General features: G+C 47.9%; 1 protein-coding gene across 1 annotated transcript; it reads left to right on the top strand.

Annotated features, from left to right (window-relative positions):
- The first annotated feature begins 3,894 nt into the window (after nt 1-3,894).
- RBP4 (retinol binding protein 4) lies at nt 3,895-13,120 on the top strand. The gene is made up of 6 exons (XM_045438248.1): nt 3,895-4,005; nt 4,168-4,296; nt 4,398-4,534; nt 4,676-4,782; nt 10,625-10,837; nt 12,825-13,120. The coding sequence occupies exons 2-6, from the start codon at nt 4,186-4,188 to the stop codon at nt 12,860-12,862; spliced, it is 606 nt and encodes a 201-aa protein (XP_045294204.1). The 5' UTR covers nt 3,895-4,005; nt 4,168-4,185; the 3' UTR covers nt 12,863-13,120.
- The last annotated feature ends 2,859 nt before the right edge of the window (nt 13,121-15,979 follow it).

Below are 15,979 nucleotides of genomic sequence, written 5' to 3'. Positions count from 1 at the left end.
TATTAACTCATTTAATTCTTACAAGAACTTACGGAGGTAGGTACTGTGATTGTCTGTATTTTACAGGCGAGAAATTGAAGCACAGAGAAATTAAGTTAACTAGCTCAAGGTCACACAGCTAGTAAGGATAGTGACCTACCCCCAAACTGCCAGTTTAAATAGGATTAAATGAAAAAGTGTACCCACTGGTACACAAGACCTCATACTAGCTGCTGTAGGGGAATATACAAAGACACTTCCTTTAAGGAATTATACACACACACACACACACACACACATATATATGAAAATGTTATTAAACACCAATTTAAAAAAAGTTAAATAAAAATTCCAGGAACTCTTTTAAAAGCCTACAGATGTACAAAAGAATGGTTTCACTTCCTTAAACTTTCTGCTTAACAAGTTTGCGTTTCTCAGTAGTATACTATACTAATAAACAGATGTAATACTTCTATTGTTGCTAACATTTTCTACTGCAGTTGACTTATTTCTACAGGAAGCAGTGCTTATATAATAGCCAAATCATATGCACATGAGACTGAAGCACCCACACAAAACTAGCAACAATACCCTAGATTAACCAAGTACGTTTCAGATCATTATACTGAATACACTCTTCAGTTCCACCTCAGCCAGGTTCTCTGTTCCCACTATTGGTCATCACCAAAAGGCACCCCCCAAAGGCAGGGATTTCAGTTACATCCTGGCAGCCAGGTGCAAAGGGCTCCTTTCACCTTACACATCTGCTCACAGGAATCTCTGTACACACCGAATTGATGGGTGGGACCAGGTGTCTCAGGAATAATTCACTTGGTGGGATCCATGTTATTTTCACCTAAATTGAGGACACTGACTGATGACTTTGTAACCACTGAAAAGAAACCTGTTGAAAAAATCAGTTTGACCCTTTGCACCTGAAAAAGTTGGCCGAATAAGTAATCTTTTCATTTTCCCACCAATTATTTTGGCATCTTTTAAATGTAGTCGGAAGATAAACGCTACCCAATTTCCTTGTTTTTCATTTTCCTTGGCCTTTCTGTCAGGATGTGGATGTAAATGTCAGTTTGCATGAAATGGAGTTGGTTTGAAATGCTTAATTGTTACGAGGGTAAGAACATAAAGTTCTTTGCCTTAGCTTTTCTTTCAATTATGGTAAAACATCTTTCCATATTTCCTAGGAGCTAGTGACTTGCTTGTTGCTGTATTCATTAAGGTTACACTATTCTGTTACAGGTAAACCCCCCAAATCTCAGCAGCTTAACCCAACGGAAGTTTATTTTTCATTCACAAAAAGTTAGTCACTGGTGGGGTCCCGGGTTGTGGCGTCTCTGCCGGCTGGCAGATGAGGGAAGAGAGACGGCACGGATGATTGGACAGGCAGCTTTTACAAGCCCTGTCTGGGACTGACACACAGCACTTTTGTCCACATTCCATCCACCAGACTTAGGCATGTGGCTTTATGGAGCTCCAGGAAGTGGGGAGGTGCCTTCTGGCAAAAAAGTCTCTTCTCCACAACTCTCCACCATGGAAGAGGAATGCACATTTTTTGCTGGAAGACTAGCTCCCACCTCTGCGATAAGCGCTGAATCCTGAGAAATTATACTGTACAAAGAATGACCTCTGGCCAAATCTTTTTAAATAAATCTTTTATGAAGCTTACCTAAAGTGATTCATTTCAATAAAACAAATGAAGTCAATGTCTGTTAAGTGAGTACCTACTAAGTGAAAGTCTCTTAATAAATCTCATGGAAAAGTTGAGGGAGGGGCAGATACCAAGATGAAAGACTCATGGTCTGCCTTTTCCATGAAGTATGGCAGCAAATGAACTTTTGTGTATATCATCTATGATCCATAATTTAAAACATAACTTTACTTCCGGGTGGAGGGAGAAAAATGTTTGTAATGAGAATATTTGTTTTGTTTTCTGATTAAACATTTTCACTCTAGGAAACTTTGAAAAGTACAAAAAGGTACAAATCAAAAAACAAAACCAAAAACAACCTTCAAATGTCCTTAATCCTATCACACAGAGGTAATCACCATGAACATCTTTTCCTGTTTTTATTATATAGATACACGTATATTTGAAAAAAAAAATACTTTATGAGGACAAATTTCAAAGTACCGATGTTAAAAACACCAGTTGACCTGTATTCACCTATTTGCAGTCAGGAAGAAATTTGAGAGAGAATGCCAAAATAAACTGTTTTTCTTTGCTGGTATCTGGGACACCAAGGTTCACGACAGATCAATAAAAGAGAGAGAGAAGAAGGAACAGTTACAGCACCTCTTACACATCTAACACATGAAAAAAACATGTTGCAGAAACAATCGCCATACAGTGTGCTGAAATTCTCTGCATTTATTCAGCACGTAGCGTGTGCAAGGACCGCCAGCACATGTTCTAGGGGAAACCGATGAAAGGGATGCGGTTCCCGGGAGAACTTTTCTGGTAGTAATAACCATCCAAGGGCAGTTACACTCGGCCAAGAGCTCTCCCTCCATCACTGGACCTGTTGGAGAAGAAGCTGGAAGGGCTTGACTCTGGAATGTTGAGGAGGGGGTCCAAGCACTGATTGGACAGGAGAAAGATGCCCAAAAGTCATTTCCCACCCAGGGTGCACATACACTGCCACGTGTACCTCCCCCCACACGGGCCCTGCAGGGGCAGCTCTTATTTGAGTTATTTGGGATGATTCGTCCTGTGATAAAACTGGCCTAACCAGAACATCTCCTAAGTAGCCGGCTGGCCAGAACAGGGCTTTCCTCCCTCTGGGGCAGTAAGGAGTTAAATGCATCATCCAGATGCATCTCTCCAGAGATACCCTAAAGAGTCAAGTTGGGGGAGGAGGCAGGGATGGAGGGCAAGGTGGCAGGTGGAAGCAGAGAACCAGGCAGGTGGATGTCCAGAGAGTTCTAGGAAGGCGCCTGCTTCTTCGACACACCACTAACTCTCATTCAATCAAATGCTGCATCCTCTGACTTCTTTGACCCATGCGAGGAACGCTAACTTTGAAAGATACGACAAAAACATGGTCAGTAAATGGTACCATCAGGTAGGCAAAATAGCATAACGAGTCACAGCATTTTGCCTCAATTGACCATAGAATTTTGTTCGCCTCCCAGCTCCTGTCCACTCTTCAGCGAACTCACCTTAGGTATTTTGAAGACAAAACAAAATTCCACTATGGCTTTGAAATAAAATTGCATCATAAACAATTGGTAGACGTGTTTCAAAGCGGTTTGAGCGAAGTGCCACAGAGTAAGTAGGCGACCACCGAGGTTGCTCAAGTATTTCCTGCTCTGACCAGGGTTCGTTTCTGGAGAATATTTAACAGGGAGGATTTTAATGCTTCTAAAGATGTTGAAACTAAAGAACAAATATTGACCCAGAAAGTACCACAACTCTCCCGAAAGAGAGTAAAATACGTCCTTTATAAAATGAAAAGCTCCTTGACCGAAATATCCCCAACCCCCTGCACAACTGGCCGTCGGAGGTTAGAGAGGCCAACCTGGCACGGGCCCGGGGCGCGGGCGCCGAGGCACCGGCCAGCATCCCGGGGTCCCCCCTCCCCCTGGGAGAGGCCACGGTCTTCCCGCCAGGCCGACCTGCGCCTGCAGCCAGAGCCACCGGGCCCCGAGGCCACCCCAGGCCGCAGCTGGCGGTCGCTGGCACGAGTGCCGGGTGACCAGGCCAGGGCTTGTATCCGCGGCTCGGCCGAGGCCACCCCGCGCGGCAGCTCCACCGCCCGCGGCGGCCCCGGAGGTGAGGCTCCCGCCCAAAGGGACCCTCCCTGCCCCGGGCGGCGGTGAGTCAGGTCGCGTTATGCAAGTGCTGGCCGGCCGGCCCGGCGCCTCCCCTCGGTCTTTCACCCCCGGCCGTTACGAAAGCGCGACCCCCCTCCCGCCGGGGCTATAAAGCGCCCGGGCGGCCCCTGCGGCGCGCTCGTCTCCCTGGCTCCACGCGCACCACGCCGCCACCAGGCTTGCGCGCAGCTCCGGGCGGTGAGCGGCGGCGGGGCGGGGACCGGGGCCGGGGCCGGGGGCTGCGAGCCGGCCGGGGGTCGCGAGCTGGCGGGCGGACAGGGCCGGGGGTCGCGGGCTGGCGGGCGGGCGGGCAGGGCCCGGGGGTCGCGGGCGGGCGCTCACGGCGCGCGGTACCCGCAGGACGGACTTCTGGGCACGATGGCGTGGGTGTGGGCGCTGGTGCTTCTGGCCGCGCTGGGCAGCGCCCGGGCGGAACGCGACTGCCGGGTGAGCAGCTTCCGAGTGAAGGAGAACTTCGACAAGGCTCGGGTAGGTATCTGCCGGGCGGTCCCCGGTGCCCCGCGTTCTCCCTTCCCGGAGGCCGGCCCTGCACGCCGAGCCTCCAAACACCGCGCTCGCCTCTTTCGCAGTTCTCCGGGACCTGGTACGCCATGGCCAAGAAGGACCCCGAGGGCCTCTTTCTGCAGGACAACATCGTCGCCGAGTTCTCTGTGGATGAAAATGGCCAGATGAGCGCCACGGCCAAGGGCCGAGTCCGTCTTTTGAAGTCAGAGCCTCCCTCAGCCCCCCATCTCCAGCTGAGCACCCAACCCTGACTAGGGAGGGCGGGGGGGGGGGCAGCCTCCGGGTGGGATGGTGGGAGGAAGCCCTTTGTCGGCCTGGCTCAGGATCTCTTTGGCTTTTGCAGTAATTGGGACGTGTGCGCAGACATGGTGGGCACCTTCACAGACACTGAGGACTCTGCTAAGTTCAAGATGAAGTATTGGGGCGTAGCGTCCTTTCTCCAGAAAGGAAGTGAGTAGTCAGTTCAGTAGGACCATCTCAGGGGATGGGGGGGGGGGGGGGGGTCATACCTGGCCAGATTGCCGAGTTTCTTCTTCAGCGGCACCCTTGGAAAGAATGGTCTGTAAGTGGCAGGAACCCTGAGCAGGGCCTGAGGTTGGGGAGGTGAGATTGGGACTCACCAGGCCCCCTCCCTGCCCACTTTCCCTACCTCCAGCTCAGAAAACCTGGCCCAAGCTCAAAAGGACTTTGGGCTTGTTAGGTGACCTCCTTCTGCCATTTTCCTATCCAGCCACTGTGCCAAGGTGTGTAGCCTTCTCCATGCTCAGACTTCCCACCTCCCCAAGACCCGTCCCACCTCACCATTCACCCTGGTTTTGTATTTCCTCCATTTCATTGGGCTGAATCCCTGAGACAGCTTGATTACTTGGGGCCCCAGCAGAGGCTGGGAGACCTTTATCCAAGGATGTGGGGAGCACTGTGCATAGGGTTGGCTGACTCCGGGGTGCCCTGCCTGCAGATGCTGAGATTCTGAGCCAGGCACAGTGTTCTGGGTGGCACTGATCTCTCTGCTTTCTCCCAAGCACCAAAACTCAGATGGGGGACAGACAGGGTGTTGAAGACTCAGAAAAACATCCTAAAATCTAGGCTGATCATAAGAACACAACATTTACCTGCCTTTTTGACTTTCTTTCCATTTCTCTTAAGTTTCACATCTGGAATCCATTTGGTACCCAGGAAATAATGCAGGCCAAGGGGGACATATCATGGGATCTTAGGGAGTTACCCCTACAAAGGGGGTTCAATATACAGATGAATAAACTGAGACCAAGAGAAAGTATTGATTTGCCCACGGTCATACAAGTTTGTGGGAGCCAGTGTCAAAAGCCAGGGATTCCAACTCCCAGGTAAGTAGTAAAAAAGTATTTTAAAGAATGCAGCAAAACTTTCTAGAGTGATTCATTTAGTGTGAAAGATATGCGTTTCTGGTAATGAATTACAAAAATCAATACTGGAGGTACAAGATTACTAATTTTTAGTAAACGTAAACACATAATGCTCTGTTGCATTTTGAGATCCACTCTGGAAAGAACTAGGATTCTGCTGGTAGTGCATTTGGGAAGAGTGGGAGAGAACCCGATGAGGAGGTGGGGTTTGCCTCTTGTGTCCTACCCCCTCCTTTGCTACCAAACCAGATTAGTCTTGCTTGTACCTCTGGTAGGTTGAGATTCTACCTAGGATTTCATCTGGAGGCAAAAAAACAAAAACAAAAACAACTTAAAATCTTTAAAGCGATGGCTATAGATATTCAGTGAGATGACTACAATATGGAAGGCTCAGAATTCAGTTCCTTGTGAGATTCCCTTGCAGGAAAGAAGCAGTGCTGGATAGTGGTGAAGCATGCAGGGTTTAAATTTTTTTTTTTTTTTCAACGTTTATTTTTGGGACAGAGAGAGACAGAGCATGAATGGGGGAGGGGCAGAGAGAGAGGGAGACACAGAATCGGAACCAGGCTCCAGGCTCTGAGCCATCAGCCCAGAGCCTGACGTGGGGCTCGAACTCACGGACCGTGAGGTCATGACCTGAGCTGAAGTCGGACGCTTAACCGACTGAGCCACCCAGGCACCCTGAGCCTGCAGGGTTTAAAAGTTAGACTGCCTGAGTTCAAATCCTAACTCGACCCACTACCTGTGGGAACTCAAGTGTGTTCCTTATCCTGTCAGTGCCTCAGTTTCCTCCTCTACAAAAGGAGGTGATCATAACCCTTGCCTCATGGAGTTGTCTTCTGTGGATGCAGTGAGTTGACCTGCAGGAAGTTAGAAAAATGCCTGAGATGTGTGTTCTCTGCAAGTGTAGATTATTAGTGCTTCGTTTTCTCCCCAGGCATGAGTTATATTTCATCACCTGGGCACGGGATGGGAGGTCCCACAGAGACCATCAGTTCAAGCCTCTCATTTTACAAGTGAAGAAACTGAGGTATCTTTTAGAGAAGTGACTAGCCCAGGGCCACGTGGCTACTTAGTGGCACTTAGTGATACCTCTTTGCCCAGGGCATGAGCTGCCCCAGTGTTTTCTAAGTGTCCCACAGACCGTATGATTTGTTGTTTCTACCTTCCTGTATCTTACGTGCTTTGGGGCCTGGGGAGGTGGGGGGCTTTTACAAACTCTACCATCTCTCCTTGTGCCAATTTCTTTCTTCCTTGATCTTGGTCTGGCATTAAACCCTGACTTGGTCAGGAGGGTCTGAAGCCTCAGAGAGTGACCTGCGTTCTTAGTCTCTCCCCCTCTTCACATGCTGCATTTCACCAAACAGATGTGTTTAAAACGAGGTACACTTATGCAGAGAAAATAGCTCAAGAACAAAGGCTCACTAAATTTGTTGTCATGTTATTTTAAAAATAAATGCAGTAAATCTCTCAAGTTGAATATTAAGTGTCAGTGTCAGCACACTCCAACATGGCTTGCTGCCCCAGCCTTGGGCGTGCTCTATACTGGCCTCCTTCTGCCCCAGCTCTGCCAGCAGCAAACAGGACGTCTCAGGGGTTAAGGAATGCCATCATCAACCGATCTTGGTGGAATGTAGGTTTTACCATTGACTAGCCTCTCTGAACTTTGATTTCCTTAACAGAAATGGGGATAAAGAATAGTTCCTATTTCATAAGATTGTTGGAAGGACAAATTAAGGTAATGCATGAAAAATGCTTAACCTGATGCATAATGAGTGCTCAGAAAATATCAGCTTTGGTCATTATTGTTTCGGGCCATTCCTGCAAGACCTGGACAAAGGCTCTCCTTTGTCTGTCTTCCAGATAAAGTCTATCACTCTGCTGGTAAAGGAGCCTGTGCAGGCTACATAACAACGTTATGTACATCAGTTCTTGAAACCTGGGTCCCCAGACCACCTACGTCTGGATCAGCTGGGTGCTTGTTGAAAGTGCAGACTTGTGAGCTCAAACCCAGACTTTCTGAATCAGAAACTCTTGGGGTCGGGCCCCGGAGTTGGCAGTTTTGGTATGGTCCTTAGGTATGCTCCTTCTGCACAGTGAAGCTTGAGAAACTGCTCTAGATAATTCAATCCAAAGATTATCTTTGCTTACTCAGGTTTCAAGGTCTCAGACTCCATTCACTTTGTCAGGGCCTGCTAGACTTTGGTGGGGGGTGGGGGGGCAATTAGTCAGAAATAGCATCACACCCACCATCCGGCTCTACTGGACTATTAGACCGAGAACTGGAGGGAGCTTTTCACCTGTTTGTTCACTTTCGATGATGGGAGGACACAGGTGTAGGATGCTGAAGGGACCTGTTCCTGGCCCACTGCACTGAGCAACAGATCTGCAAGGGAACCAGGTCACCGAGACAACTCCATCTACTGAGTGTTTTCTTTGTTTTTTGGACTGGCATTTAGTTAAAACCTCTAAACCCGTCCATGTGGGTACAGTATAGAGGCAGCTGCGGGGGCTCCTGGCCATATGGCCGCTGCCTTGATCACTCTCCCTCCCCAGCTCTGTTGCATGCAGATAGCTACTATCCAGAAATGTCTGGGGGATTCTGGCTCTACAAGGTGACCCACCCCCAGCTGCTGGGAGGGAGGAGGCTGGAGGACCAAGTTTATTCTTTCAAGTGGCGCTCAGGCAGTTCATCTCTTGCCTTAGGAGGGAGAATCTGGCAAAGATTGTTAGGATTTAAATTCTTCTTCTTTGAACTGTTTAGCCAAAAAGAACCTGGAGATAAACCAAACCAACTTAGGCCTTTTTTAAAAAAAAAAAAGTCAAGAACAGTAGTCAATTTTCTTAAAACCAAGCATTGAAAATTATTTAGTTCTTAAGTCAGAATTCACATTCTGGCAACAATCTTGGAAAAACAAAATTAAGCTGCAGATTTGCTGAGCTGACAGCTGCCTCGATCTCGAATTGGGGTAGCATTTCAAAGGAGAGCCCATTCGTGTCTGAGGGGTTGGCCGCTGGGGCGCCTCTGACAGGCACACTGAGCCCCATCACCAGGGAAGAAATGACTTCATTTGCAGAGGAAGAAGACTTTGCCCAGAGGCTGGGGAGCCAGTGAGGGAAGGCCCTGGTCAGAGTGAGGCCCAGCAGGTGGCCCCATGGCTTCTGTTCCTGGCCCAGCTCCTGTGTCTGGGCACCCTCAGCTGTGGCCTAGGACCCTGTCCCGTGGGAAAGCCTGGAGGTACAGCAGTGGCTCACTCTTCCTCCTGGAGAGCCTGGAGTGAGCTGAACTGTGGGCTCAGCTGTCCTGCGGGTCTGGATTCACACTGAAGCCCTCCTCAGCTGGCGCTCTCAGGGTTCTCCGAGCCGAGAAGCACACTCTGAGGTGGCTTAGGTGGGTAGTAGAGGTCCCCCTATGCTTTCTGAGGCCGGGGGACCCGGGTTCCTCTGCATTCCTCTCGTATGGAACCAACATAGAACAGGGACTGTCACCTGCTTCACGGCTTGGGCAGGAAGGAGATGGAGACACAGAGGCTTTTCGTTTCTTGTTTCTTGTCCCCTCTTTCCCCAAGTTACCTACTGCCTGGAATTAATGTGGTGTAGATGTTAGGCCTGTGGGCTCCAGCTCTGTCCTGCTCTTTGTGATCTTGGGTAAATTATTTAGTTTCTCTGTACCTCAGTTTCCTCATCTGTAAAATAGGAATAACAGTGTGGACTTTTGGGTAGACGGGAGGAAAAATTGTTTACACAGTGACCGATGCATAATTAATTGCTCAGAAAGTCCTAGCCATGGCTACATGTTAATGAGAATGTTAAGTAGAGATGTGGCGCTTTTTAAAAAAGTTTTATTTTTAAAATTTTGTTCCTTTTTAAAAGTTTATTTATGTATCTTGAGAGAGACAGCATGCCCGTGCACACAGGAGAGGCAGAGAGAGGGAGAGAGAGAATCCCAAGCAGGCTCTGAGCTGTCAGCATGGAGCCCAGCACAGGGCTTGATCCCATGAACTGTGAGATCATGATCTGAACTGAAATCAAGAGTTGGATGCTTAACCAACTGAGCCACCCAGGCACCCTGGAGATGTGGCACTTTTTACCAAATATAAGGTATTCAGGTAAACCTGAGCATTCATTGTTGTTTCCCCAGTCCAAATCTCTCAAACATACATTCTTATTAATGTTATTTCTCATCCTGCCTTTGTTGACATTTATACCACTTTGTGTACACTTCTTCATGGCTTATTACCTCCCAGCCTTAGGGCTAAACAAAATCTAAATTCTTCAAGGGCTCAGCTCTGCCTCTGTCAGGGGAGATCTGAAAAATACAAGCTTCTAAGAATGAATATGTGATGTCAGAAGGGTGGGCACCTTGTGTCCTCAACACAAAAATTACTCTCTTTTGCCAGCATGAAGAAGCATGTCAGGTTTCTAAGCCAGAATTAGGGTGAAGCAGAAAAGCCGTGAAGGGGATCACCAGAATGGCATCCTCCAGTGGATCAGGGGGCAGCAGGGCAGTGAGAAGACATCAGCCACAAAGGCACAGACATTGTTAGAAAATGGATGGAGAAGACAACAGCAGAAAGGTCTATTTTGTGGTTTTCGATGGGCCCACATTCTCCGTGGTTCTTTGGATAGATACAATCACATTTATTGTCAGGGTGGGAGATAATCGTTGAAGTGAATGCGGCCCCCCACGCCCTCAACTCCAGGGTTCTTTTCTGCAAAGGAGAACAAAGGCTTTCTTATTTTCCCAGCTTTGTAAAAGCCATCAGAATTCTCTGTAGTCTCCTGTTTCCTAATGAAATAAAACCAGTTTCAGGAAGTCACCAGTTTCTTGAGCGTGTTCGTCAGTTTCCCTGGCACCTGAGTTGGCTGAGGGAGCGGCACTGGCAGTGTGGCTTTCTGGCTTGCAGATGATGACCACTGGATCATCGACACCGACTATGACACCTACGCGGTGCAGTACTCCTGCCGTCTCCTGAACCTTGACGGCACCTGCGCTGACAGCTACTCCTTCGTGTTTGCCCGCGACCCCAACGGCCTTCCCCCGGACGTGCAGAAAATCGTGCGGCAGAGACAGGATGAGCTGTGCCTGGCCAGGCAGTACAGGCTGATCGTTCACAACGGTGAGTGGGTGAGGGTCAGGGCACCGCACACTCTCCTGAGGGGTCAGTGGACAGTGAGTTTGGGCCACAGGCCAGTGAAATACGGTGCTTTTGCCAGAGAGAGAAAACAAGGAGTCTCAGGAGCCCTGTTGGGCCCAGTTTGGTCCTTCTTGACCAGATCTTTCACTGGCCTTATCATGGGGCTGTTTCAGGAGGGATGGGCAAAAGCCCGTTTCCAAAACCCTAGCACTTTTAATTAAATCAAACTGCAGAGGACAGGCTCTTCCTTTATATCTGCTACCCCAGGCCCAGTCTGTGTGGCTACACTGCCCAAAAAACCATTTTGACAAAATTAACATTGTTTAGGGAGTCAGTAGCCCCAGTGAAGAGCCGGGCAGCAAATAATGGCCATTGCTGCCAAAGTTAAAGAGAGGGGTGCCTGGATGGCTCCGTTGGCTAAGCATCTGACTTCAGCTCAGGTCGTGATCTCAAGGCTCGTGAGTTTGAGCCCTGCATCGGGGTCTGTGCTGACAGCTCAGAGCCTGGAGCCGGCTCCAGATTCTGTGTCTCCCTCTTTTTCTGCCCCTTCCCCACTCACACTCTGCCTCTCTCTCTCTCTCTCTGTCTCTCTCAAAAATAAATAAAAACAATTTTTTTATAAGTTAAAGAGAGACCTCACCATAGCAAGTTTGAAACAGAACCATTTCAACAAATGCTCTTTTTCTCATATGGAACTAGAGTGCCATGAAATTGACTAGCTTGTTTTCCTCACTTATGTTTTTTGAGATTCCCCAGAACAATCGTTGAATCTTTTTATAGACGTTACTCTTATCTGATCTTTTTTTTTTTAGCATATGTGCTGCCTAAGCGAGCACTACCCCTGTCTGATCTTGCTTTAAAAACCAGTAACATTTTGGAGGAAAGTGTGCAGTCTATTTTGAAATGACACTCACTCCCACGGGAAACTGAGTTTCAAAATCCAAATAGGGTAATGTTAACATGTAGAAAAAGAGAACAGAACTGAACTCCTCCATCAGTCATCTAACTAGCTGGCCCATGCCACACCAAACAGATATGAACCTAAACCAAACACATTAAAAAATAAGATTTTGATGCTCTACCCTGGGGGCAGCCTAAATGGAGGGTGCGCAAAGGATCTCACCACAGCCAGGCCCCACACCAAGCCCTTTCCCTGAATTATGTCACTTAATCCTCAGAGACACCTCATGAAGTAGATACTCTCATGATCCACATTCTACAGATGAGAAAACTCAGGCTATGAAAGATTACACAGGTTGCCCCAAACCTCCCACAGGTAATTGAGTTGGATGCAAACCATGGTTGTTCTGTGACCCCGACCCTCCTTGTAGAACCGCCTGCTGACACATGACAGAGGACATGGTGGACATTCTATAGAACCACCCACAGAGTGACTGAGGCCAGGCTGATTTGGCCTCCACTTCCTGAGATAGGAGGATATGCTCCCAATCCTTTGAAATGCAGTGAGGCGGGGCACCTGGGTGGCTCAGTCAGTTAAGCCTTCAACTTTGGCTCAGGTCATGATCTCATGGTTGTTGAGTTTGAGCCCCATGTTGAGCCCTGTGCTGACAGCTGGGAGGCTGGAGCTTCTTCAGATTCTGTGTCTCCCTCTCTCTCTGCCCCTCCCTAACTTGCACTCTGTCTCTCTCTCTAACAAAAAAAAAAAAAAAAAACACTAAAAATTTTTTTAAAGAAAAGATTCAGTGAGGAATTTTAAGGCACATAAAAGGAAAACTTTAAAACAGCAGCTCCTATGCTGTCCCCTCTCTCTTGCCCCCGGAGAAATTCAAAGGATTTCAGAAGGCCTTAAGGATGCCAATGAATTACAGATGAATTACTGCCACGTCTAGCTGTAACCCTACAAGAAACATTTGAATAAAGCTGAGCCCTAAGGCCATCCTGACATACCCCATGTACCTTTAACATTGGGTCCAACTTTCTGTCATTGACTTTGTTTTCTGTATTTCAGGTTACTGTGATGGCAAATCAGAACAAAACATTTTGTAGCAACGTGGAGTTTCATTGGAAAAGTTCCCATTAACTCACTCAGCCTTTGACTCTGTCTTACCTTAGGAGTTTAGTTTCCCTGCTCTGCTCCCCTCCCCTCAGCCAACATGGAACCTTAGTACACACAAAAATATATGAGGTGATAAGTGAATCTGCACTCGAATGAATGTCTGCCTTCCTGGAGTGTCCTAAGGAATCGTTTGAGGCTTAGGATTCCAGACTTTGATTTATTAAAATATAGTCACCGGTTTGCTGTGATCTGGGTTTTTATTTGTGTTGTGTCTGTGTCAAAGTGAGAAGTCCTGCAAATGGTTGGGTACGGTGTGCTTTAATATACCAGGAGGGGCTCTTGTCTCCCAGCTCTTCATGACTTTTGGCCTGTTCTAGTGCCCAATCTCCATTATTAATGACTGTGGCTTCTCTCCTGAAAAAAACGGGTTTTCCCATTAAGTGAGAAAGGCCTTAACTACTAGCCTGGCCAAGGCACTGAGGCCAAAAGAGGTGAGTGTTGGTAGGCCAGGCCAGCGAGCCCAAGGCCTCAATGTACCCAAGGTTCATGAGGTAGGTAGGATGGTGGGCTCACCACCAACCCTTCATTATTTCTAGCACTTAATTTACTTCTTTTTATTTTTTTTTTAATGTTTATTTATTATTGAGAGAGAGAAAGAGCACGAGCAGGGAAGGGGCAGAGAGAGGAGGAGACACAGAATCCAAAGCAGGCTCCAGGCTCAGAGCTGTCAGCACAGAGCTTGGTGCAGGGCTCATACCCACAAACTGCGAGATCGTGACCTGAAGCGAAGTCAGATGCTTAACCGACTGAGTCACCCAGGTGCTGCTTAATTTAGTTCTTATTCCAGGCATGGCCAAAATATTGAGGGACAGGTTGCTGTGGGCTTCCCTGGGGGAGTTAGGAGAGGGGGCCCTGGAAAAGAGATCTGTGGGAAGATCATGGCGCCCCCTACTGGAGTGCCGAAAAGGGGCTAGCTGGGATAGAAGTAGTGGGGCTGGAATGGAACACCAGTGTCCCACACGGTTAGTAGCACTTGTGAACACAATGCCTAACTTCATTCAGAGCCATTTGCCTTCATTTCCCAGGAGCTCCCAGGAACTTCAGTTTCTTATTTGGAAAAGGCATCAAGGCTTTGGTACCAGAGTCTTGGTTTTAAGTCAAAATCCAGCTTAGATATGTATTAGCTGTGTGATTTGGAGCTGGTTATGTGACTTTTCTGAGCCTCACTCTTCTCTTGTGAAATATGGGGAAATAGTATCTGCCTGATAGGGTGCAGTGAGGGTTCAGTTAGACCACTCAGGAACTGTGCAAGCCCCGGAGATGATGCCAGACTGATGTTCATGAACTGGGTCTGGAGGTGGGGAAGGGCACATATGTGTAGAGATCTTTGCTTGGGGGCTGGCATATCACAGAGCCAAAAGGGGCTTCCGGGTCCACCACTTCACTGTGTGTTCTCCCATCAAAGAGGCAGATGACAGGTAACCCCATAGGGGTAGTCCCTGCCTGTCGTTCACACGGAACAACAGGTGTCAGAACTGGGCTCTTCATCTTCAGTCTGATGATTCCAGACACCCATAACGTAGCCACACATCACATCAAAAGACAGCTTTAATTTACCACATCTGTCAACCAAAGATGAACAAAAGATCCCTGTCCTCTTGTTCTCAAGCTTGTGATCACCATAAATCTTCCTTCGGAAGCAAGCTACTCAATAAACTTTGTAAGCAATGGCAACCAGTGGCACTGATTTACTCTGAAACAAAGATTTGTTGAACACCTACTGTGTGCCAGTACCCGAGCTCTTGTGCGGTCCTGCCATTGCCCAGACTGCAAGTGATGGCATATCCCTGGGATCTCTTTGGCTCTTGTTTCTCCCCTCCCCGCCCCCCCCCACCGCCTCTTTGTCGCAGAGATAATTCATAAAAGTGGAGACCTGTAAACACAATGTGATGACTCCTAATGTTGTATCTTTGGGCCCAAGTTCCCCATCCCTGCCTCCAACTGCCTACTTTCCATTGGATCTCATTGGGATCTCAAATTTATCCCCAAATGAAACTCCTGGCTCTCTCATCCCCCATTCTTCTCCTAGTCTTTCCCCATTTTTCTGGCCTGCTGGATCATCCAATCATTGTTCATCCAAGAGTCACCTTCGAATCCTCTCTTTCCCTCATGTTCTACATCTTGTCTGTCAGTAAATCGGGCTTACTCTGCCTTCCCAAAGTAGTCCCAAGATCTTATCTCACAACCCCCTACTAAGGCCACCCACCTCTGCCTTCCCATTTTTTTCCTACCTCAGCAGCCACCTAATTTGTCACATTTTTATTCTTGCCCTTCAAAGTCCATCCTTTGCACATCAGCCAGAGTAATATTTAAAAATAGATATTAGGTCATATCAGTCTCCAACTGCAAACCTCCAGTGGTTGTCCATTGAACACAGAATAAACTCCCTATGTGGCCTCCCAGGCCCAACATAGTTCAGCCTTGTCCCTTCTCTGGTGCCCAGCAGGGCACCCCTCTGTCCTGGCATCAACAACAGTGTGTAACACAGAAGAAGATCAGTCAATAGTTTGCTTTGCCTACACCAGTCTTCTTTCTGTTCCACAAGTATACCAGCCCCTTTGCACCAGGACCAGTGTTGACAATGTCTGCAAAGCCCTATTCCCCTGGATTCTGATGGTTGGCTCTTTCTGGTGGTTTATCTTTTGGCCCAAATATCAACCCCAGAAAGGTCTTCCTAGACCCCTCCCCCCATCCCATCCAAATTGCCATCAGTGTCCTATTTAAACATTTTTTTCATGTTTATTTATTTTGGAGAGAGAGAGAGACAGAGACAGAGCATGAGCATGAGCAGGGAAGGGGCAGAGAGAGAGGGAGACACAGAATGTGAAGCAGGTTCAGGTCAGGCTCTGAGCTGTCAAAACAGATCCTGACGCAGGACTCAAACTCATGAACCATAAGATCATGACCTGAGCTGATGTTGGACGCTTAACCAACTGAGCCACCCAGGTGCCCCATCACTGTCCTATTTTCTTCATGATGTGAATCCACTCTATAATGCTATATTATTTACTGATTTCTGTTTAGTGCTTCTCCCCCAAAATAGAAGG

The sequence above is a fragment of the Leopardus geoffroyi genome, chromosome D2 (genome assembly GCF_018350155.1).
Source record: "Leopardus geoffroyi isolate Oge1 chromosome D2, O.geoffroyi_Oge1_pat1.0, whole genome shotgun sequence".
Classification (NCBI taxonomy): Eukaryota; Metazoa; Chordata; class Mammalia; order Carnivora; family Felidae; genus Leopardus; species Leopardus geoffroyi.
Note: the sequence above shows the minus strand (reverse complement) of the source record. Positions and strands in the feature narration are given on the sequence as shown.